We start from the raw sequence: 25,562 nt of genomic DNA, 5'->3' as shown, positions 1-25,562 counted from the left end.
AAGACGTTTACACTTCCAATCTGATTTTCGCTGGGCTTTCATGGCAGCCTACACATAACATAAAACTACCCTTCACTACATCTGTCATCAGTTAACTTGCTTCTCATCCTTAGTAGACTGGGTCCTTTATGAAGGCAGATCTCCATCTAGCTGGCTATCCCCAATATTTAGCTCATAAACAGCCGCTAATATTTCTAAATGAATAAATAAAAATGATCAACCATGAAAGTTTTAAAGTTTAAGCGGTAGGATATTTAAAAGAAACTTCTTCGCATTTAAACAGCAGGCCATTTAATTGTCATTTCACACGCTGTTTATCTTGTTCCTGAAGGTGAGGGCAATAGTGTCGACCCATCTGCCAAGTGGAAAGATCTGGATATTTACAAGGGCTTCTCCATGCCTACAGACGGATTATTAGCCTGTCACCTACAGAACCCCCAGATCAGCGTCGTTTTCCTGGCGTTGACCTACAGGGTACCTATGGCCAGGCTACTAAAAGAGGTATGCCGATATAGTTAAGGTAATCTTTGTCTTTAGGTTAAGGAGTGCATGGGGTGGGTATGCTGGTCGATGTGGGTGTTTGTGTGTATGTGTGTGCGCGCTCGCCGGGGTAGGGAGGAAGCAGGCAATGTGTGCATCACTTCTTCGGAGATGCCTTCCCTGACCTCTCTGATTAGGTGACGTCCGCCTCGCCACCCTGAAGAGCATCTTATTCTCTCTACACCCATCATAGCTGGGACTTGCATTCGTGTGGTTAGTGCCCGTCGCCCCCGCTAGATCGTACCCTGCGCTAGTTAAGGAACCTCTTATGTTCCTGCTCACCCCTGTAATCCCCCTGCCCAGTAGGATGCCAGATATTCCACAAATATGTCTTCAACGAGCGTTTCTGGGTCGCGCTGCAGGTACCGACCACCCCCGGGCGGCCGCGGCAGGCTCCGGCGCCGCGACCCCGCCGGGACTAACTCCCCACCCACCAATGGCCGGGCGAGGCGGGGCGGGTAGGGCGCGGCCGGTAGGGCGCGGCCGGCAGCGCGCGGCGGGCGCTCTCGCGCAGATGGTTCTCCCGCTCCCGTGGGCGCGGCCCGCAGAGGGGGAAACCGGGGAAGGGGCGGGCACGACGCGTGGCCTCACATGGGCCAATGAGCGCCGGCCGGGCGGGGCTCGCCGCCGGCTGCCCGGGGGCGCGCGGGGCTGGGCGTGCCCACGGGTGACGCGCCGGGCCGGACCGGCCAATAGGCGCACGGTGGCGGGCGGGCGGGCCTCGCGGCCGGGGGCTGGAGGACGCTAACCGGAGGCTGGCGGGCCAGACTGACGCTCGGCCTCAACGAGGGAGGCGTGCGGAGGGCATGGCGCTGGCGCGGGCCTGGAAGCAAATGTCCTGGTTCTACTACCAGTATCTGCTGGTCACGGCGCTCTACATGCTGGAGCCCTGGGAGCGGACTGTGTTTAGTATCCTGCCCAGGCCGCGCGCGCGGGGGCCGGGGTGGGCGAGCGGGCGCCCGGGCCCCATCTTCCCGGGCCCAGGCGCCAGGGGGTGCGGGGTGGAGGCTGGGGGGCGGAGGGCGGAGAGGCGGCCCTGCGGGGACGGCGCGCGCGCGGACTCGCCCCTTCGCTGTGGGCGCGCGGGGCGGAGATCTGGGGCGGGGGGCAGCGCTCCCGAGGTTGGGGAGGATCGGGGCTAGAACTCTTGAGATACGAGGGGCCTGTGGGTGGCTTGAAAGGAGGTGGAAGCGGCTTTACTATTGGAGGAAATCCCCCAGGGCGATGTCTATCCAGGATTGTCCTCGCCTGCACTTCGGCCGCGCCTGCCTTTGGTTTAGTCCCCTGGTCTTGGCGAGGCAGGGACCGTGTAAATGGAGCAAATCGTTCCCGGCTGGGACGCCTTTGACCTTTAACTGTCCCCGAGTTAGCTGACTTTGGTCCTAATGAGAATGCTAACCAGTGTTCACCAGACTCTTAATCATGTGAACTTGTGTTTATGCCACCCCAGTATAGTCTTTGAAAACAGTTTGTTGTACCTTTCTGGTTTTCGAGATGGGGAGTTTAAAGAGTGTGTTTTATTCATTAACTTGCTGTTTTCACAGTCCATAGTAGTCGAGCCAAGAAAGGAATCTGTGGTTAATTGTAGATAGTGTTTGAAACTGTGTTTTCATAGATAGCTGATAGATACTTGTTAATGATACTACTGAAGGTTCACTATGAGCCCAGCAATTGTGCTAAGCTGTTTGCCTATATCTTAACTCATCTAACTTTATAACAACCTCACTTAATACGCAAGATTGTGAAAAAAAGGCTTTCTGAAGTCTGCGATATTTGTATCATTTGTCGGTGTTGACATCCCTTGATACTGTTCTTGCAGAATACATATTAATAATAAGCTATAACTTTCTTCTTCCTTTTTTTTATTAAATTGGGAGGCCGATATGGAACATTTCACATAACATATCTACTTTATACAGAGTCCCCCATTTTCTTTAAATTGAAGTATAGTTAACACAGTGTTACTTTAGTTTTAGGTATACAACACTGATTTGACAACGCTGTATGTTACACGGCTTCCTTTTCAGTGCGGTTTAGTTCGGAGTAGCTTCAGAACAGCTTTGTAAATGCATTATTGTATTTAGGTGGAGTGACTGAGATGATTTCATTCCAAGCATTAGTAAGTCTGTTTATTCGTATTGAACTAGCATAAGATTGTACTCAAAGATGTCTTTTGTTTCAACACTTTGGAGGAATCTTAAGCTGCTTGCAAGGAAATTTATCATCTTACTTGTTTCCAAAGCTTTCCAGAACTTAAGAACTGTAATTCGTAGTTTGGATTTAAAGTCTCAGTGTAAAGTATGTTCTGATTTCCTGAACCATTTATTTGTTGTTGCAGTTCTATAGGTTAGAGCTCATGAACTTATCTTTCTAAAATGTATACTAAAATATAGAAGCACATGCTTCTTGACTCATTTAAAATCGTCTTTTTTTTTAAGGGGGGGCCGAGGGAGAGAGAATCTTTTTTTTTTTTTTTTTAAGATTTTATTTATTTCTTAGAGAACACAAAGGGAGAGTGAGAGGGAGAAACAGACTCCCCATTGGTCAGAGATCCTGATGTAGGACTTGATTCCAGTACTCCTAAGATCATGAGCTGAAGAGCAGACACTTAAGCCGGTTGAGCCACCCAGGCGCCTGAGAGAGAAAATTTTAAGCAGGCTGCATGCCCAGCTCCGATCCTAAGTAGGGGCTCGTCTGAGGAACCTGAGATCATGACCTGAGCTGAAGTAAGGAGTTGGATGCTTAACTGACTGAGCCACCCAGGTGTGCCATCTTTTTTCCTTTTTATTTATTTATTTATTTTTAAAGATTTTTATTTGTCAGAGCATGAGTGAGCACAAGCAAGAGGAATGACAGGCTTAGGGAGAAGCTGGCTTCCTGCTGAGCAGGGAGCCTGATGTGGGACTCCATGGCAGGACCCTGGGATCATGACCTGAGCTGAAGGCAGATGCTTGACACATTGAGCCACTCAGGTGTCCCTTTTTTTTTCTTTTAAAAAAAAAAAAAAGTATGCATTTATTTACTTAAGTAATCTCTACACCCACTGTGGGCTTCAAACTCACAACCAGGTGATCAAGAGCCACATGCTTTCCCAACTGAGCCAGCCAGGTGTCCCTCAGTTAAAAATCATCTTGAAAGTGAATTTAAACAATGTTGCACTAAATTGATACTTTAAAAAATATTTTATTTATTTATTTGACAGATAAGTAGGCAGAGAGGTAGACAGAGAAGGAAGCAGGCTCCCGGCTGAGCAGAGAGCCTGATGCGGCGCTCGATCCCAGGACCCTGGGATCATGACCTGAGCCGAAAGCAGAGGCTTTAACCCACTGAGCCATCCAGGCCCCCCTAAATTGACACTTTTTAAGTCAAAAGTTGAATGTAGAGCCCACTGCTAGAGTTTATTAAATCTTTTACACTGTAAAGCTTTTGTCTGCATGTGGATACATGCTACAGTGTCAGTGGTATTAAGGTTTTTCTGTATTACATAGTAATAGTAACAGCATCCTATAAGTAACCTGGATGATGGCTTTTTGGGGGATGGAGGAGTAAATTATGAACTGAAATGTAATGTGTCTATAGATTTTTCCTTTTGAAGCTTTTTTTTTTTTAAAGATTTTGTTTATTTATTTATTTGACAGAAAGAGATCACAAGCAGGCAGAGAGGCAGGCAGAGAGAGAGGAGGAAGCAGGCTCTCTGCCGAGCAGAGAGCCCGATGTGGGGCCTGATCCCAGGACTCTGGGATCATGACCTGAGCTGAAGGCAGAGGCTTTAACCCACTGAGCCACCCAGGCGCCCCGAAGCTTTTTTTAAAAAAAGATTTTATTTATTTATTTGACAGAGATCACAAGTAGGCAGAGAGGCAGGCAGAGAGAGGGGGAAGCAGGCTCCCTGCTGAGCAGAGAGCCTGATGTGGGGCTGGATCCCAGGACCCTGAGATGATGAGCCAAGAGCAGAGGCTTGACCCACTGAACCACCCAGGTCACCCTGTTTTGAAGCTTTTGACTTCTCATTGGTTTATGTGACCACGTGATTTCAGTTTTTAAGAAACTAGTAAGAACTGCAACCAACTAGCATTGGGTCCTATAGAAGTCTACGGTTTTAAGCCTAGGATTTAAAAAACAACAACAACAAACCAAAACAAAACTTATTTCAAAGCTCACATGATTGAATTAATACAAGGTAGAAATGTAATGCTTTTGACATAACCCAATCTTAAATTAATATCAGCTGTTTTGTTATTCTAACTCAACGTCTAGAGTTAAAGTCAGGCATTTAATTATTGTATAGTTTGGAACATCGACTTGAGATAAGTCTGCATCCTAGGGTGGAGGAAGGGGCTGAATGAGAAAGTGGATTTCCCCCCCAGTCAGGAGCTTTAATTACTGTGGATTAGTTTGAGTTTCATAAATTCATTAGTAGTTAGTAAGCTTCACATAGAACAATTTTGTGGCTAGTTAAATGGTTTTGGAAAGAGACATTCTTTCTTAAAAATTCCATTGAAAATGGTTGTCCTGCCAGCAACCTAAGATTTCATGTAAGAGAAATTTGTCTGGCGGTCTGAGAAATGGCCTCTGAGTTGCAAGGTCCTAAGAGAGGGGGCACCAGGGTGGCTCGGTTGTTAAGCATCTGCCTTTGGCTCAGGTCATGATCCTGGGGTCCTGGGATCGAGCCCGGGGGTTCTGGGATTGAGCCCTGCATTGGGCTCCCTGCTCAATGGAAAGCCTGCTTCTCCCTCTCCCACTCTTCCTGCTTGTGTTCCTTCTCTTGTTCCTCCCTTTTGTGTCTCTCTGTCAATAAATAAATAAAATCTTGAAAAAAAAATCAAAGGTATTAAGAAAAAGACTCTCAAAAAAGGTAATTGCGTTAGTTTACATGTCGCTGCTATAATTCCTTTAATAAATTGAAGTTGTCCCTGTTTTCAGGAACACTGACTGATACCTCGGTATTAACTACTTCTGCACATTTTCTAGGGGTGTCTGAACATCTGAATTTGCTTCTCTTTCCCAAATCTAAAAGCTAGAAGTTAATTAACAGTTGTTATAAATTGAAAGGTCAATCCCAGTTGAATATGAGGGTTTTTGAAATTTTCTAAGGGAATTGTGAGTCACCAAAAATAATTTTCAATATGTTTTTAAGGAAATGCATCTGTGTCAGGTCAGGCAGACCATAAATGGTTCTTGAAACAGTAAGATTTAAAAATCTGTTTTGTAAATCCTTCCATGCTAGGGCCTATATCCTAAATTTCTCTCTTATCATCTGCTTTCTGTTACTACATTTGAGATGATAAGTTAGCTTTTGCTTTGTCAGCCAGTATTTGAACTTTTACCATGTGTAGACATGGTTTCTACCATGCAGGAAAAGGGGATATGACACCTGATTAAAACAGAAGCTAACAATAAAGTGAATTCAGTAAATGCAGGGTAGTATTACAATGATTACTACAGGAGACCTGTGCAGACCAAAGTCCATTGAGCTTACTCCAGAGTAGAAGGTTTAACATGTTTATGTTTCTAAAGCCCCCTTTCTCTACTGGCAGCCATCAGCGGGAGAGGAGAAGACCAGGTTTTGTAACAGAGACAGGTTTTGTAACTAGTGAGACACTCCCTGTAGTGCCTCACTGAATCACATTGTAACCATGCTGTTGAGGAGAGGTGTGGAAAATTTAAAAATACCTTGTTAAAATTATTTGAAGCCTAAATAAAAGTTATTTAGACTTTTTAAAAAAAATTTATTCTGTCGTCACTGAGCTATATTTGCAGTCTTTCTATGGCTTCTTATGTTTCCATGACATTTTATACTTTTATTTTAAGCAAAATGTGGGCAGTTTTTTGGTTTGTGTTAGGAATTAGATTCCCCCGAAAGATAGTCTGTTTCTTTGTTTCTTAAAGGAAATAAAAAAATTTATTATTACTATATATATATATATTTTTGAGAGCATGTGCATGCACACACACACATACACACACACCATTTGGGGACAGGGTAGGGGCAGAGGCTGAGAGAGAGGGAGAATCTCAAGCTCATACTGGAACCCCGCATAAGGTTTGATCCTGGATCCCGGGATCATGACCTAAGCTGAAGTCAGACGATTAAGCAACTGAGCTCCCAGGTGCCCCAGGAAAAAAAATTTTTTTTTAAACCTCAGTGCTGGACACACAGATAGTGCTTGAGGAACATTTGTTTGTATATTGATTTGTCATTTTGAAGGAATTGCAGAAGTATTTGGGAATGGTAGAAGAGACCTGATTTTAAACCACTTTTAGGGTAGCTTTGGAATTTGGCTGTTTCTGATGAACAGAAATCAGTTCTTAGAATTCAGATTTTTAAAAGGAAGAAAATGCTATAGATTGAAAGAACTTCTTTGATTTAACAGAGATTAACAAAATTTGCATTGTTATGCCTATTCATTTGTACAATATATCTGTTTGCTGAATTCTGCATTTCACAAGTATTAGGTACTTCCTAATCACCAGATACTATTCTAGATAGCGGGGGTATGACTGAACAAAACAGATCACGTTATTTATTCTAGTGTCGCTAGATAAATAGGTAAAAAAATATATATAGACTGTTATTAGATTGTTATAACTGTTACAGAGAAAAATAAACCAGAAGAGGATAGGAAGGAAGGAAGAGTGAGTGTTTTTCAGTTTTAGCTAGAGTGGTCAGGAAGGGCATTCGGAAAGATTTCAGCAGGGAGAGAATTCCAGGGGAGTGAGCATTCTAGGCTGAAGGGACAGTAAATATGAATGTCCCAAAGCATGTCTGTCCTGTTTCACAGATAGCCCTCTGGCCAGTGTGGGGGAGGGGGGCAGAATGAAGGAGGGTATCAGGAGAGGAGGTCAGATCCTGTAGGATCTGGATGTAGGACTTTGGATTCAATCTAATATAGGACATTGGATTCAGAGTTTAGGAGGTAGAGGAGGTATTCATACCTTTTGAGTAGAGTCACTCAAATCCAGTAAGAATTCTCTCATTGGTATTTTAATATTTAATAAACTAGGAAAAGAAGCCACAAAAACATAAATTTCTCCATGAGACTTGAAGCTGTTTTCATTTTGAATGGAAAAAAAAATAACATCCTGGAACAGGTTTTTATTTTTATTTTTTCATTTTTAACATACTGAGTTCTATAACAGATTTTCAAGAAGATGGACTTAAAGGATTTCAAGGATGGATGGATTTGAAATCCAAAGATGGATTTCAAGGAAATTAGAGCCAGGCTTTAAGGGAAATTGGGATTTATACACATTCTCAGCTGGATCCACCCTTGGGTCGCTGCAGTAGAGTGAGCTGGGCAGAAAGTGCCTTGGAACACAGGGCCTGGGAGTGCTCAGAGAACTTGCAGGGAGGTATTTGAGTGATTTGTTTTTTTGTTCCCCTGAATGGGAAGAAGGTGTGGACTGGGGTGCAGAGGTGTGCTGGGACGATGAGTACACCAGACTGTTTGGAACAGGGATTCTTTAAGGCAGAAGAGGTGTGAAATAAAGTTGAAAAAGCAGGTTAAGCCATTTATTAATTCACCAGGTACTTCTGTGTGCTTACCTGGTACCAGATGCTGACTTAGTGCATCTGAGGTACCTTGAGATATACTGAGCAGATGAGAAAAAGATCCTTGTCCTTGTGGATTTTTTCTAATTGAATTGTATAATATGCTAGGTGGTAAGCATTAAGGAAAACAGAAAAGTAGGTCAGTGCACATTTCTTACCCCACTGACCTACTTTCTGGTTTCCATAATGCTGTTTTTAAAGAGGCTGTTGAGAGAGGCTTCATTGAGAAGGGATATTTGAATAAAACATAAAGGAAGTGATGGGGATTGCAGGGTAGAAATCTGAGGGAAGAGCATAGCTGGTGGAGGGAACAGTCAGTGCAAAGTGCCAAGAGTCCAGAGCCTGGCTGGCATATGTGAAGGCCACCATTGAGACAGATGTGGCTGGAGTTGGGTGAGAGCAGTAGGTGATGAGGTCAGAGTCCATGCAGATCCTGGAGGATTTCTTTTTTTTTTTTTTTTAAGATTTTATTTATTTGAGGGAGGGAAGGTGGGGAGAGCAAGAGTGAGAGAGTGCATGGGTGCGTGGGGGGCAAGGGGCAGAGGGAGAGGGAAGAAGACTCTTCCGCTGAGCTGGGAGTCTGATTTGGGGCTCAGTGCCAGGACCCTGAGATCATGACCTGAGCTGAAGGCAGACGCTTAACTGGCTGAGCCACCCAGGCGCCCCTTGGCTTTTAATCGTAGTTGAAAAGGGTGCCCTCTAAAGGTTTTGAGAGAGGAGTGATCTAATCTGATTGTAAGTTTGAAAGCATGTACTTTGGCTGTAGGGTTTGGGATAGATTAAGGGTGGTGAGAGGAAGCAAGGGTAGAAGTGAAGGTAGGTATTTTGGATTGAGGTGGGCTTTGCATGATAGTGAAAAAAAAAAAGAGCATTGCAAAATTCATGGTGTATGCTATTTCAGTAGCAGCTAAGTTAATCTATTTTCTTAGATTTTTGCCATATCCTCAAGTGCTTATAGCTAGGATTGAGAATTTTTCTTTGCATCTCAATATACTAAAATATTGGGGAGTTTAGAGAATATGAATTCTTAAATTGTAAATAAAAGTAGATTATACATCCTCATGGTTCAAAACTCAAAAGGCACCAAAAAGGTAGATGTTAAAAGTTTTCTTTCCACCCCAGCCACGCCAGACAATCAGTGTGTCCAGTTTCTTGTGGATCTCTCCTGAAATACCTATGAACACCTGGAAAATGCTCTTCATCCATGTTTAATAGTGCCTGGTTTGGTGAAGTCAGAGTTCTTATAAGCCAGTAGAGAGGTGATTGAGGAATATATTTGACCATGCCACTTCTGGGGGTCTTAATAATTGAGTTTCTCTTTCTGAGTATTTCCTACATAAAATATTTTTGTAAATAAATACAACGAACAAAACAAAATTGACTAAGAAAAACCATATATTTTGGCCAGGGACCTTTAGATCACTTTCTTTGTCTTTGGCAGAGCTTCCTCTGAGCTATTGAGTAGAAGAAATTACCATAAAACCCTCAATTCACCAGAGTCTTCTACTAGAACTTTCTTCTTAATCAGTGCCTCTTGAAGAAGATGTTTGTATATACAGAATTCTTGACACTTTATGTTTGTATATACAGAATTCTTGACACTTTAAGAGTTCCAGTAAAAATCAGCATGTGGTTTGATGGAAAATTCTTAAGGTCAGAGAAAATTACTTCTAGAAAAATATTGTTAGCAAATCAGTTTAATGCTTTTTGGTAAGATTTATCAAGGTATTTTCAAACAAAATGTGACTTCAGAATAACACAGAAAGAACCTGAACATTGCCTTCAAACTTAAGGAAAAAAAAAAGAATTTCTTCCCAGTAATCTTCAGTGTTTTCTGTTTTATGCCACTTCCTTTTGAACTTCCTTTTGTAGAAATGAATGCAGTCTCTGTTACAAGGAAAGGCTGAAGGCAGGGGAAGAGTAAGTGTAACTGGGAAATTAATAACTTGGAAGCCTCCACCTCAGAGTCATTCAGACTTTTTGTTTGTGTAGCCTCTACAAGCACAAAAACCATGCTGCACTGGATATCATCTTGTTCATTTAAATTAACATCAGAAATATTTCATAGTAAACTTAGACAGTTAGAAAGGATTTTATTCCTGGCTTTTCTTATGTGCATTTATTGTATATTTTTGTTAAAACCTTAAACCTCTTTTTTTTTTTTTTCTTGTACAAGTCATAGAAAAGGTTCATCACATAATCTAATTGGCAAAAAGCCAACCCTCATCATGAAGCCAAAGAGGCAAAATCAACCTTAATTTCTTTCAGAAAAAGCTTGGTGCCATTTTTCTGCTCAAAAAATTGTTACCTAAACACTTTAACTCCTGTCTCCTCCTCTTTTTTTGTTTTAAATTTATGACTTGATTTGACAGTCAGTGGTTGGTTCTCATCTGTATCGACTATAGATTTTTCTGAGTGGTGAGAGGTGCATAGACAAACACTGTATTAAGCTTGTTGGTGGATCTTCATCCTCATTATGTTTCCAGGACAACCACACGTGGGTATCCTGTGGGACATCTCTCCCTCCCTTGACTCAGACAGTTTTGTGGAGCCTGATGTGGGTGTGCACATCTGGAGTTCTCATCTTCATGGCAAATTTCCAGATTTTTTTTTTTTTTTTTTTGATTGCCTGAAGGGCACGCTTCTTGAAGCCCACTGTCCATGGGTGCACTTGTAACTGTTGACAGTGTGTTCTCTGGTCACAACCTCACTGATGGCAGAGAGGCCCTTCTTCTCGCCGTCCTTTTTTGTAGGAGTCATTCTGTCAGGCCCAGGCTGGAAAGGTGTCTCACCTCTGAATTCAGATGATCAGATGGATAGCTGAGGCTTGTAGCTGTGCCAGGAGTTTGTTGCCTGCATGCAATAAAGTACAACTCAAGTTAGTTATTATTCCTTTGTTTGCTGTCCCAGAAGTTATTTTATACCCCTGGGGAAATGCATGATTGTAAGAGTCAGGAAGTAAAGTGGGAGGAGAAATGAAGTTGTAAGGGCTATGGGAAGGCGAACTAGCAGGTCCTCGTAATTGTTAGATCAGTTTGAGGAGAGAGTACAGTGGCCACTGAAGATCTGTAAACCCTTCCCCTTATCCCATCCGAACTTGCTGGAAAGTCGTCTTGGTCTGTCTGAGGCTTCTGGGCTTTAGCTCAAAGCCAGCTGCTCTAGCCTGTTTTATCCTGCCTCCGTGTTTGGTTGGCTAAGGGAAAATGTTAGAATATCCCTTATCTATACTTCTTAGGATATTCTAATTTCTTCTTCAGTAGCTTTCAGGAAGGGTGGAAGGTGAATAAAACTATAACACAAGAACTGAGTGGTCTGTACCAGCATGGGCAGGGCAAGTCACAGGAGGCTGGCTGTGAGGACAGAACGTACGGAGATATTCTGCAGTGTTTCAGCATGTGGTACCAGTGAGTTGTCAGCAGAGGTGACTGTAGCTCATATATATGTATATATATTTGTTTTTTAAGTAAGCTTGAGACCCAGGGGGCTTGAACTTGTGACTCAGATCAAGTCACATGCTCTACAGACTGAGCCAGCCAGGGGTCCCTTTTCACTATGTCACATTCTTTTTTTTTTTTTTTTTTTTTTTTTTAAAAGATTTTATTTATTTATTTGACAGAGAGAGATCACAAGTAGGCATAGAGGCAGGCAGAGAGAGAGAGGAGGAAGCAGGCTCCCTGCTGAGCAGAGAGCCCGATGCGAGGCTCGATCCCAGGACCCTGAGATCATGACCTGAGCCGAAGGCAGCGGCTTAACCCACTGAGCCACCCAGGCGCCCCCACTATGTCACATTCTTAAAGACTTCGTGACCCACCTCACCCCCTAGGCTTTGAGTGTTGTAACTTTCGTGGTACATAGGAACAAAAATAGATACATTCGCTTAAAAAAAAAAAAAAAACCCAAAAAACAAAAAAACCAAACCAAACTCCCACGTTTGGATTCAATAATTAAAACTATATGTTCTGGAAGATCTACTTAATAGAGCATATATTCTTTTCATAAATTGGAATGCTTAAAAAATAATAGTTGTGAAATGATAGAAAGATATTATTTATGATCATAGCTATGAAGCGTAGAATTACTACTAAAACAAGACTTTTGGCCATCATGTGTTCCTGAAAAATCCCCAAATAATAGGTTTTATGGGAAAAGAGCACTAGGGCAGACTCCTCAAAGTCAAGGCAACTTAGTCATCAAGCACTAACTGAAATAATAACTGGCATCTTGGGGGATAACCTGGATAGCCCAGGCAGGCCGGCTGGAGGGTGCCTCAAGGGACAGGATTGACTGGAAAGGCTTCTGGAGTGCTGATGGGGTGGTCTGCCCCTGAGGAGGTCAGGAGGTCTTGTGGCCTGCCCTTGCTGAGAGCTGTGTTGGACCGGAGGTGTGCCTTTCTGGAGAGGGAGACTGGAGGCAGATGCTGACTTTTAATTTTCTTTCTTTCTTTCTTTTTTTTTTTTTTTAAGATTTTATTTATTTATTTGACAGAGGTCACAAGTAGGCAGAGAGGCAGGCAGAGAGAGGGGCAGGGGAAGCAGGCTCCCCACTGAGCAGAGGGCCCAACACGGGGCTCAAATACAGGACCCTGAGATCAAGACCTGAGCCGAAGGCAGAGACTTAACACATTGAGCCACCCAAGATAGATCTCAAAGAATTCCTGCCTGTGCAGCAACTGAACTAAAGGATGTTTCCTGAAGAAGGTTCTAATTTTTCTTCCCCTAATTTATGAAAAGTCCCATGGGAAACAGTGCAGCTCCTGTGCTCTACTGGTCAGGTGTGAGCTAGCCGGTGTTCCAAAATGTATTAACAGCCGAACAGATTATATTTCAGAACTCACTGGGATTTTTTTTTTCCCCCTTGACCTTGGGACTTCAAATCTGCATGAAATTAACAGATGCTTTATTTATAAAGGTACACAGTAATATGTAGCCTTAATGTCTCCGGGCTCAGAGCTGCAAACCATTTCCAGGACTGGTTCAGAATTGAACATGATCATGACTGGTTTCAGCAGCATGCTTTTTTTGTTTGTTTAGTTTTTAAAGAGTTCGTTATCAAGTTTTAGTTTGTAAAATGAGTTTCTATACTTTGGTATAATCCACGCATGACAGAAAGGTCAGGGAATGTATTTTACTTGCTAAATACTAACTTCTGATGCTCGTGTGATGTCCTTTAATATAACCCACGGATATCAAGTTGGCTAACATACACAGACTGTAACAGTATCAGTATCTTCCACTTGCTTTCATTTTAAGACAATTAGAAAAGTATCATGAGATAGTTGATATTTTGGTAACAATACAGTTTCTTAACACTTCTCTTGGTGATGATCTCCAGTTTTTTTTTTTTTTTTAATAAATTTTAAATTTTGATTCGAGTGTAATTAACATACAGAGTTAGTTTCAGGTATATGATATAGTGATTCAATAATTCTGTATAAATCATGATAAATGTACTCTTTTTTTTATTTTTAAAGATTTTGTTTATTTATTGAGAGAGAGAGTAGCAGTTAGGGAGAGGGAGAGAGAATCCCAGATTCTGCTCCGAGTGTGGAGCCTGACTTGGGGGCTTGATCTCATGACCCTGAGGCCCTGACCCAAGCTGAAACCAAACTGGCCAACTGACTGAGAGACCCAGGTGCCCTGATAAATGTACTTTTTTTTTTTTTAAAGATTTTATTTATTTATTTGACAGAGATCACAAGTAGGAAGAGAGGCAGGCAGAGAGAGAGAGAGGAGGAAGCAGTCTCATTGCTGAGCAGAGAGCCCGATACGGGGCTCGATCCCAGGACCCTGAGATCATGACCTGAGCCAAAGGCAGAGGCTTTAACCCACTGAGCCACCCAGGCGCCCCTAAATGTACTCTTTAATCCCCTCACCTGTTTTACCCATCTCCCCAATCCACCTCCCCTCTGGTAACCATCAGTTTGCTCTCCATAGTTAAGAGTTTGTTTCTTGGTTTGTTTCTCTATCCTTTTTTGTTTCTCTCCTTTGCTCATTTGGTTTCTTAAATTCCACATATGAGTGAAATCATATAGTATTTCTTTATCTGATTGGCTTATTTCACTTATCGTTATGCTCTCTAGGTCTGTCTGTGTTGGACAGATTTCATTCTTTTTTAATGGCTGGATAATATTCCAGTGTGTGTGTGTGTGTGTGTGTATGTATGTGTACACACACACACCCACGTTGTCTTTATCTGTTCATCTGTTGATGGACACTAGGGCTTCTTCCATAATTTGGCCATTGTAAATAATGCTGTAGTAAGTATAGGGGTGCATGTATCCCTTTGAATTAGCGTTTTTGTATTTTTTGGGTAAATTTCCAGTAGTGCCATTACTGTATCATAGGGTAGTTCCATTTTTAACTTTTTGAGGAATCTGCATACTGTCTTCCACAGTGGCTTTACCAGTTTGCATTCCCACCAATACTGCACAAGGATTCCTGTTATCTCCATATTGTAGTCAATACTTGTTTCTGATGTTAGCCATTCTGACAGGTGTGAGGTGATATCTCATTATAATTTGATATGCATTTCCCTGATGATGAGTGATGCTGAACATCTCCTTATGTGTCTGTTGGCCAGCTGTGTGTCTTCTTTGGAGAAATATCTGTTCATGTCTTCTAACCATTTTAAAATTGGGTTATTTGTTTTTGGGGTGTTGAACTGTATAAGATGATCCCCAGATTTTTGAGGTCAAGGGAGAAAAAACCCATAGTAATCAGGAATATTTCCTTTTTAGAGCCTTATTCAGTAGTTGACAATTGTTTTCACTTAGGGTTTTTATTGCTTTTCTCTAAACATTTTATAAAATGATTTTTCTTTTTTTATTAAGATGGTTCCTTAAAATAAATTAGATTTGTCAGAACTTTGGAGTATTTCAGGGTAAAAGTAGCATTCAGAATTGACTTTATAAAAGCAAGTTGACTAAAAGAAGACTGGATTGTCTTAAGTGACATTTTAGCTTTGTTTTTTGAGTGAATAGCGCAATCAGAGACTTAAAGCTTTGAAATTACTTAGACTAGTGAAGAGGTGTAAGTCACACCTGCTGGAACAAAGGTCTTTGGATTTTTCCCAATGAGAAACTACTTTGCTTTCTCTAAAATCCTGTGAATAGGTTACTAAGGTAGGCGGTGATAGTGCATTACTGGTTGGGACAGAAAGTGTTAGTTACTGTCATCTTGCTTCTGACATATTGTACTTAATCTTTAAAGCATTTCCTCTCTTTGTTATCAGGATTTTTTTTTTTTTTTTCAAGTTGCTGGGAAAAGGGATGGCCCTTGTATGGGCAAAAGAAATCGTTATTTTTTCCTATCAGAGTCTGGAAACTTACCAGCTCATGATTAGTTGGGGATCCCTGTTAAAGAAACAGCAAACAAAATACAGATATATGGTTTCACATATGCTTCTAAATTCATTTGCTTTTAGGGGCACCTGGGTGGCTCAGTGGGTTAAAGCCCCTGCATTTGGCTCAGGTCATGATCCTGGGGTCCTGGGATCGAGCCCTGCATCGGGCACTCTGCTCAGCAGGGAACCTGCTTCCCCCCCACCCCTGCCTGCCTCTGCCTACCTGTGATCTCTGTCAAATAAATAAATAAAATCTTAAAAAAAAAAAAAAAACCTTTAAATTCATTTGTTTTTAAATCCATGGAACCTGTAAAATATTTATGTTATATCCAGGTTCAAAGTAACATCTGATTGTTCATTCAGTCCTTGAACAAACATTTATCTTCAGTGCCTGCACATATCCTGGCACATTGTCTGCTTAGTTCTTAAATGATTTATGAGGTACCTGCTTTATCTAGCTGCCTCCTGCCGCTGGAAGCAAAGGAGTAGTCAAGCCAAGGTGCTCACTCCTAAGTACTTAGAATTCAGTGGTAGAGACTGTTATAAGCATACACACACAAAAATTTTTTTTCCGTCTTTAAGGTTTTGTTTTGTTTTTATTATACTCTTGATTTCACTAACTTTATTCTATACTTCTCAAATCATGTAGCCCCCTCTAGAATGCCGTCCTGGTTAATTTGTGCACAGCTGCTGATGTATGTATTACTTGCAGACAACCATAAGAGTTTGGTAGATAGATTACGCTATCATTTTGTGTATTACCTTCCAGCATATGTGTGTTATGAAACATTGATTGTTTACATTTTCTCTGTGTGAGAAACAGAAGATTACATTAAGGGTGATTGCAAGGTGGTGCCTAAGTTCCCTCTTGATGTGGGTGGGATCTGAAAATAAGGTAGGAAGTAGCCTCATCTTATGGAGAAGAAACTTGGTTCCAGGGGGATCATGATGTCCCAGAATTGTACTGTAAATTAATAACAAATCAGTCATAGGGTGACGTTGGGCGATTCCCAAACATTGTCTAAGTCATGATGTTAAATGCCTGAGCACTAGAACAATAGTTGTAATAAGGATTATATTGTCTTTTTTGCCAAATGGATTTGATTCATAATTCTCACATTGGCCCTGAAAGGGAGGTGATGTGTTTCCTTATTCTATAGACACGGAGACTGGTGATCAGAGAGTTTTTGACACAGTTAGGGACTGGTAGAGTCACAGCTCAAACCTAGGTTTCCTCCAGGGCCGGGGTGTTTCCAGTACCCATTTCTTGCATTTCACAGTATGTGAAGGATACTTTAAACTGTGAGAGGTGTGTTAAAGAATGCAGTGATTTGAGAAATCCATTCAAGTACCAGATAAAATTATAGGTAGTCTGTGCTCTAAGTGGTGTATGGTTAGCTCTGTTTGTGAGAACACTTCTCAGTATGAACCTTGCAAACATCACAATAAAACCGGTGCCTATGAGTGTCAATAAAACTACCATTTTAAGTGGTGTCAAGCATAATATTAAGGAATATTCAACTGAGTTACATGGGAACTATTTAAACTACATTGCTTAAATTGCATTTGTAGAAAGCTACTTATAAAAGGTGCCTTCTTTTTGCATTTTTGGGAACGGTGGTTATTGAGGCTGGTAGAAGTTCCTCATGGTCCCATTATCTACTTACTCTGTGTGAGTGTCATTGTATGGTTAAGTTGGTTTTAAATATTATGTTTCAGAGCTTTAAGATAATTTTTGGGAATAATTTTGACATTTAATTGTACAGAAAATGTACATTTAGAGGCCTACTTAATTATTGTGATTCTGGAAATAATTAGAAATGGGATCAGAATATATAGAAACCTTTTTTTTTTTTTTGGAGAGACATGGGATAAAGTTTAATAAGTGACTATGGATAGAGGGTTAGGTTAAATTTTGTTATTAAATACTTTTTTTGAGCAGCTTATAAATTGGGATTTTTTGCATCTAGGTTCAAGTGACTTTCAGTAGTTTTCTGTTTATCTGGCCAGAATCAATAATTGTTTATTCTGTTTTTGAGAGCTGAGGCTTTCTGTTTATTTCCTAGTAACAAATTAGACCCAATGATGTCTAGCTCAGATTTTTTTTTTTTAAAGATTTTATTTATTTATTTGACAGACAGAGATCACAAGTGGGCAGAGAGGCAGGCAGAGAGAGAGGAAGGGAAGCAGGCCCCCTGCTGAGCAGAGAGCCCAATATGGGGCTCTATCCCAGAACCCTGGGATCATGACCTGAGGCGAAGGCAGAGGCTTAACCCACGGAGCCACCCAGGCGCCCCCTAGCTCAGATTTTTTAAAGGGGGAGGATCCTTCACACGAAACAGTTTTTAGTCTAATACTGTATGTAGTTTCATTGTCCTTTACAGTTCTTACTAAAAAAAAAAAGGTTACTGACTATTCAGGCATACAGAACCTCCATAAAGATAATATAGTGAGTGTGCATATGCTACCAACTGGTGAAAAAAAAATTACTCATACTGTGAACTTCATTTATGCCCCTTCTCAGTCACTTCTCCTTTCTTCCTCTCCCCATTTCACCTCACCAAGTAACCATCCTGAATTTAGCATATATAATTATCATTTATTTCCTACTGCTTTTATTCCACATATACATGCATCACAGCATAAGGCTATATAAAGACATGAACTCTAGCACCTTGTGATTTTTTTTTTAATAAAGATTTTATTTATTTATCTGAAGGAGCACAAGCAGGGGAAGGGGCAGTGGGAGAGGGAGAAAGAAGCAGGCTCCTTGCTGAGTGAGGAGATTGATTCAGGGCTCCATCCCAGGACCCCAAGATCATGACCTGAGTGGAAGGCAGACACTTAACTGACTGAGCCTCTCAAGTGCCCCTCTAGTACCTTAGGTTTTAATCAGGCAGATGACCTTTTCAAGTTTGGTAAATTGTTGTTTCACTTGCAAAACATAATTTGATATGCATACAGGAGGGATTTAAAATTTTGGGGGTTCCTGGGTAGCTCAGTTGGTTAAGTGTCTGCCTCTGGCTCAGGTCCTGATCCCAGGGTGTTGGGATCAAGCCCCATAATGGGCTTTCTGCTCAGTAGGGAGCCTGCTTCTCCCTCTCTCTCTGCCTGCTGCTCTACCTGCTTGTGCTTTCTGTGTCAAATAAATAAATAAAATCTTAAAAAATAAAAAATAAAATTTTGACACTTTAGTAATTGTCTTACAGTAAGGTAACCTGTTAAGGTAATTTATACATGTTTCCTAACTGATATATTCTCCATACTAAATTAAAGAATTAGAGTGCCAGAAAGAGTATATAATGCAATCATTCAAATGGCTGTTTTTACTAATCACTTCCTAGTTGAGTTGAATTTGAGCCATTGATCTGAAGATCTTACCATTTCATTTACTTGGTGTGTACATTTTACTTATTTATTTATTTGGTAGTGGGTCGAGGGGCAAAGGGAGAGGGAGAGAGAGAATCTCCAGCAGACTCCCCACTGAGTACAGAGTCAGACTCCCGCAATTTCTGTTGTCACTATAAAGGTTTTCATCCTGGTAATGTGTGTGAAATGTGTAGAAATTGACACAGTGAATCTAGAATTAAATAATGTTTCTTGAGAAATTTCATTATTCATCAAATATTTATTAAGCGTGTGTTATGTTAGATGTTGGAGATACAAAAAAGAAAGACATTGTTCCTATGCTCAAGAAGTTGATAATCTGGATGAGATAAATACATAAAAAAGTGGGTAATATCAAGTAATAAGGGCCAAGTTATATGACTGAAGAGCTTTATGAGCAGTAGGGTCAAGAGGTTAGGGTGTAAGAATGGGAAAAATAGGAAAGTTAGGGAAGGCCTCGTTTGAGAGAGGATAACTAACCGAGCTCTGAGAATGATTGGGTTTTATTCGAAGGAATAGGATTTTTCACATACAGGAAGGTATTAAGCATAGTGGTTGAGAACACAGATTTTTGGTTTGACGGATTTGGTTGGGAATTTGCTCTATTGCTAACTCTGATTTCAAGATTTGGGATTACTTAAACTTGTTGAAGGGTTAAGGCAGTGCTGGGCACACACTGGACGCTCACAAAATGAAAGCTGCATATATCGCTCTTATTCTTACTCCTAATTATTAAACCACAAGCCAAAGCAGAACAGTTTGAAAATATAAAGCACTGTTTTCTGAGACATCCTATGGCTGTGAGTAGGCTGTGTCTGTCGGGAATTATTTGAGTGTTGAAAGTTACAAGGGGAAACGAGTGTAGTAGGTGATGCACTCGGTCTACTCCTCGATGCCCTCCACTAGCCGATGTATTTCTCCCCCGTCCTCTGCTCACCCCTTCTAGCTGCCCCCTTCCTCAGAGTCCTGGCCTTGGCCCAAGGCAGCTGTCTTACCCAGGTGCGGGTTTCTCACTCAGTTCTGCAGCCAGTGATTGACAGCTGAAGGGTTGCCTCAGACCAAAACCAGCACGTGGTATAATTGGTGCTCCAGAGCATCCTGTGGGAGCTGAGCCCCTGAACCGACTTACCTTTTTCTCCCCACTTAGTTCTGCTCTGCTTACCCCCCCCCTTCTGCTAAAACTCTTGTACAAGAATCCCTGTCCTTATTTATCTCTTAGTTTCTGTCGACTTCTGTGGACTCCAACCTGAGGTACTTCGGACTAGATTGGGAAAGTCCTTGGATGTTTGGCTTAGAATTCCAAGTGCTGTCCTTTTGCATTGGGATACCTAATGTATTTTATTTATTTATTTATTTTTAAAGAGTTATTTATTTGACGGAGAGAGAGAGAGATCACAAGTAGGCAGAGAGGCAGGCAGAGAGAGAGGGGGAAGCAGGCTCCCTGCTGAGCAGAGAGCCCCATGCAGGGCTGGATCCCAGGACCCTGAGATCATGACCTGAGCTGAAGGCAGAGGCTTAAGCCATTGAGCCACCCAAGTGCCATGTATTTTAAAAGGATCACTTGAGTAAAGAGTGGCGTGGAGTGGAAAGTGAGTAGAGGCCTAAGATAGGAGCTTTGACATAACTAAGGAGTGATAAATACCTCACTCATTTATCATTGATTAGGGTAGGGGAACAGGAGATAGAAAAGTTGTTTGTAGGGACTGGGAAGAACTGAGAAGTCTTAGATAATTTGAATCTACGGAGGAGGAATCAGAGAAGTTTCTAGATTGAGTGACTAGGCAAATAGTTCATCAGGAGTTCTATCAACTATTTCAAATAGTTAAAAAATAAGACTCCTAGGAAGAGGTAGTTTTGGAAAGAGTTAATGAGTTCAGTTTTGACTCTGTGGAATGTCATAGGTCATAGGTGAAAATGTTCAGGAAGTTGTAGTACAGAAGGTGGGTTCAGGTCAACAACATTAGGGTCAAACAGGAATTAGTTTGTGGGACCCAAGACAAAACATTGGGGATTCCATTTTGTCATTTATAATGTTTTCAGCTACAAGCATAAAATTTAAAACTGATTTAAGAGTAAAGGGGGTTATTGGCTTCAGTATCTGAAAACTCAGTGGTGGGTAGGTTTCAGGTGTTCAGGTGAAGTTTCTGGCTCCATTTTCTATGATTACTTTTGTTCTACCACCTCCATGTGTCAGTTTTGTTCTTTTTTTTTGGTTGATTTTATTTATTTGTCAGCAGAAGCACAGAGAGTTCCAGGCAGAATAGGCAGAGCAGGCAGAGAGAGAAGCTGGCTCCTCTCTGAGCAGGGAGCCCAGTATGGGACTTGATCCCAGGACCCTGGGAACATGACCTGAGCCATAGGCAGATGCTTAACTGATGGAGCCACCCAGGCATCCCAAAATTTTGTTGTTTTTCAAGGGAGGCAAAGTGACTCTGGTGATTCCAGGATTTCATTAGCAAACTACATATTCAGAAGGAGAGAGAGAATCTGTGTTCCTTAATTCCTGGTAGAAGTACTAACCTTGGAGCTGGTTGATCAGTTTCGAGGAGGTGGGCATTGTTACAAAGAGAAGGGTTTTCTGATTGGTCACAAATCAGCAGGCTGGAGCTGGGAGAGCTTAGGCCCATCTGAAGAGCAAGACTGTCACACTAGGTGTGTATGGGGGGTGGAGTGGATGTTTGGGCAAAAGGAAGAATTCATTCTGATTATTTTACGTATGAGGAACAGGTAGGGAAAAGAGGCAGTGACACAGGAGAATGGTGAGAGAGATGGGTGGAGAGTCCTAGAGAGGAAGGACGAAAACTGTCAATTCAGAAAGCCATTGGATTTGATGGGTGGCCGCTGGTGACCCGAGAACAGTGTCTCTAGCCGGCAGGGGTAGAATTTATTTATTTATTTATTTTAAAGATTTTATTTATTTGTTTGACAGAGATCACAAGTAGGCTGAGAGGCAGGCAGAGAGAGAGAGAGAGAGAGGAGGAAGCAGGCTCCCGGCGGAGTAGAGAGCCCGATGCGGGGCTCCATCCCAGGACCCTGGGATCATGACCTGAGCCGAAAGGCAGAGGCTTAACCCACTGAGCCACCCAGGCGCCCCCAGGGGTAGAATTTAGATGTTTGTGTAATGGGCAATGATGTGAAAGCAGAATGGTGTGTGTGTGTGTGTGTGTTTGTGTGTGTTTAAAGAAATTAAGGAGTAAATAGAAAGTGGTAGTTTTAGAAAGAACTGGATTAAGGGAGGCTAAAAAGTAAATTTAGAAAATGATTATGGGAGACTTTTATCCTTGTTTGGGGGTTGGAGTCAGGTGGCTTCAGTTTGTGCTCTGGTTCTAGAGATAACCCCTTGTAGGGCCCTGGACGAGTCACTCTGTTTTGTCAGGCTCTGATGAGTAATTGTCATGGCCGACATTTCACAGGAAAGCTATTAGGGTCAAGCGAGATAATACATAAAAGAAGTTTGTCAACTGAACTGTTATACAAATAATAGTTGGTAGTAAGCACGTTGTTTATTTAAGCCCTATCATTTGGTGAAGGAGTGTCATGCGGTGTGGAACTACTAGTATGTAGAGTTGAAAGGTCTGAAAGACAGGAGCGGGGGGATGGGGAGAGAGAGAGAGAATGTGAAGGAATGGATCAGTAGAACGTGGTCCCAGTCCCCTTGAACATGGCTACCTGCCAGCAAAGCAGAAGGCCCTTAGAGTTTACATGATTTTTGTTAGCAGTATTTTGTGTGGCCCAAGAAGAGGACTCCTTGCTGATTTGCATGTATGCCATTTCCGTTCCTCTGGAACTGGGAGAAAGGAACCCAGTACAGATGTTTATTGTTGGGTGCCTGGGTGGCTCAGTTGTTAAGCGTCTGCCTTCAGCTTAGGTCATGATCCCAGGGTCCTGGGGTCAGTCCCTGTGTGGGCTTCCTGCTCAGTGGGAAGCCTGCTTCTCCCTCTCCTACTCCCCCTGCTACATCCCCTCTCTCTCTGTCAAATAAATGAAAAAATCTTTTTAAAAAAATGTTTATTGTTTGGGTGGTCAGGATGACTTTTATTTGATGTTGCAAAGTTTGTGATAATAATTATAAATGTTTAATACTAGAGGTGCTGTGAATTTATGTGTCATTAGGTACATGACTGATCTTGGCTTAGACTCTAAAAGCCAGGGCATTTAGCCAAATAGTCTAAATTTAAAAATTAAATTAGGGGGCGCCTGGGTGGCTCAGTGGGTTAAGCCGCTGCCTTCAGCTCAGGTCATGATGTCGGGGTCCTGGGATCAAGTCCTGCATCAGGTTTTCTGCTCAGCAGGGAGCCCTCTCTCTCTCTCTCTCTGCCTGTCAAATAAATGAATAAATACAATCTTAAAAAAAAATTAAATTTGGATCATACATTCTTTTTTTTTCATACATTATTGTTGAAGTTGGTAGACCTTTTGAAATCATTAAATATAATTTTATTCTTACATATTTCTGTTTCTTAGGTTGAACAGTGTCACTTTCTGTGCTTCGTTTTAAGCTGTCTGTGTCTCAAAGTGTAACAGGGAGAGTAGCAAACAGGTACCTGTCCTGGAAGGTGGTCTTGAAGGTGAAGTGAGCTACAGAACTTAGAATGGTGCCAGGCATAGTGAATGTTAGTGGCCGTAATGATTAGTTCTTGACATGTATTAGAAAGCATTAAGCGAACTGGTACTCCAGCATAAAACAGTTGGAAAGATCGGGGCATTTCCTTTGGAATCAATGGAGAAAAGGTAAGTTGTTTCCTTAACTACAATTCAGATTCCATGCTGGTTTCCATCGTGGGGATGGCCCTGTACACCGGCTACGTCTTCATGCCTCAGCACATCATGGCGATACTGCACTACTTTGAACTTGTACAGTGACCAAGACGTGACCCAAGTTGAGTGGCTCTTTGGGGAAGGACCATCCTCTGAAGTTGGAATGAAACCTCATCAGATGTCATAAGAAACTACTAGATGTCAACACAACCAACCCTATGAATATAAAGACTAAAATTCATGAGTAGAACAGGAAAATGATCCTGACTCATGTGTTGTGTTCCTTATTTTTAATTTTAAAAGAGGCTCTTGTATAGTAGTTTTTGTCTATTTTAACATTGTAGTCATTTGTACTTTGATATCAGTATTTTCTTAACCTTTGTGACTGTTTCAATATTACCCCGTGAAAGCTTTTCTTAATGTAACTTTGAGTACATTTTAATTGCCTTCTATTTCTAAAACCCAAAGTCATTAGCTGGGCTGTACTGTTCTCGCTCTCGTATGGCACATACATCTGCCTGGATATATTTCTACTCTGGACCAAAGTTTTGTAAGAAACAATACAAGATCCGGGGCAGGGGGATGGGGAGGGAGGATATTTTATCGAGAACTATTTGCAAAAGACTTACCTGTAAGTTTGAACTCAGGAGTATGGTTTTAGCTATCTAGACTCTACTCTTAACAGCTTTTGCTTTAAAATTACTCAAGTATTTCTTAACAATGAAAAAGAAAGATCTTGCTAAAGTTAAAATAAGGAACATTTCACCTTTTAAATATTCAATTCTTATGCGGACTCCTTTCCAGAAAACTTTGGTGATGATTCTTAATGACAAAAGGTGGTTAAATAGCATTATTATGTAATGCTTATATACCATAGAGTTTTTAGGAGAAAGTAAATCAGTTGCCTCTGAGGGTTATTGTAAACAATGTACTTCCTTAAATTTAGTTTCCTGATTGTAATGGGTGCTGCAGATGCATTTGCACATTGCAATAAGATGAGATGAATTGTTAAAAACTATAGCAAAAAGAAATGTAAACTTGGTTAAAATCCTTTCACTCTTTGTATTTTTTTTAAAGATTTTTATTCCTTAAATGTAAAATGACTACCTGATTTTTTGATGTAAACTCATTAAATTCAAAGAAAAACCAGCTGATGTAGCAGTGTATTTTTTTTTTTTGACTGTTAAATATTGGCCTAGTATTTAAATTTCTGAGTTGAAATTGCTGTGGACAGGTAAGCAATAAGTATATCTTAACATTCTCTCAACGTAAAAGTGTTGCTTGTTAAAAAAACTAGACCTGGGGGCGCCTGGGTGGCTCAGTGGGTTAAGCCTCTGCCTTCTGCTCAGGTCATGATCCCAGTGTCTTGGGATCAAGCCCCGCATCTGGCTCTCTGCTCGGCAGGGAGCCTGCTTCTCCCTCTCTGCCTGCCTCTCTGCTTACTTGTGATCTCTGTCTGTCAAATAAATAAAATCTTAAAAAAAAAAACAAAAACAAAACTAGACTTGTTTTAACATGCCTCCCATAATAAGTTTTACTATTTCAAAAAATATAAGTATTTTTGGCTCTAATTTTTTTAAAATAATTTTTTATTTTTTATAAACATATTTTTATCCCCAGGGGTACAGGTCTGTGAATCGCCAGGTTTACACACTTCACAGCACTCACCAAAGCACATACCCTCCCCAGTGTTCATAACCCCACCCCCCTTCTCCCAATCCCCCTCCCCACCAGCAACCCTCAGTTTGTTTTGTGAGATTAAGAGTCACTTATGGTTTGTCTCCCTCCCAATCCCATCTTGTTTTATTTATTCTTCTCCTACCCACTTAAGCCCCCATGTTGCATCACCACTTCCTCATATCAGGGCGATCATATGATAGTTGTCTTTCTCCGCTTGACTTATTTCGCTAAGCATTGGCTCTAATTTTTAAGGACTAGCCTTTTGAAGTGTTTTCTAGCCTAGAGGTATGGAGTAATATATAAA

General features: G+C 41.4%; 1 protein-coding gene across 1 annotated transcript; it reads left to right on the top strand.

Annotated features, from left to right (window-relative positions):
- Positions 1-1,260: 1,260 nt before the first annotated feature.
- SPTSSA (serine palmitoyltransferase small subunit A) lies at positions 1,261-24,727 on the top strand. The gene is made up of 2 exons (XM_059371249.1): positions 1,261-1,449; positions 23,580-24,727. The coding sequence occupies exons 1-2, from the start codon at positions 1,347-1,349 to the stop codon at positions 23,681-23,683; spliced, it is 207 nt and encodes a 68-aa protein (XP_059227232.1). The 5' UTR covers positions 1,261-1,346; the 3' UTR covers positions 23,684-24,727.
- The last annotated feature ends 835 nt before the right edge of the window (positions 24,728-25,562 follow it).

This window comes from Mustela nigripes, chromosome 13 (genome assembly GCF_022355385.1).
Source record: "Mustela nigripes isolate SB6536 chromosome 13, MUSNIG.SB6536, whole genome shotgun sequence".
Lineage (NCBI taxonomy): Eukaryota > Metazoa > Chordata > Mammalia > Carnivora > Mustelidae > Mustela > Mustela nigripes.
This window is presented reverse-complemented; position numbering and strand designations above follow the sequence as displayed.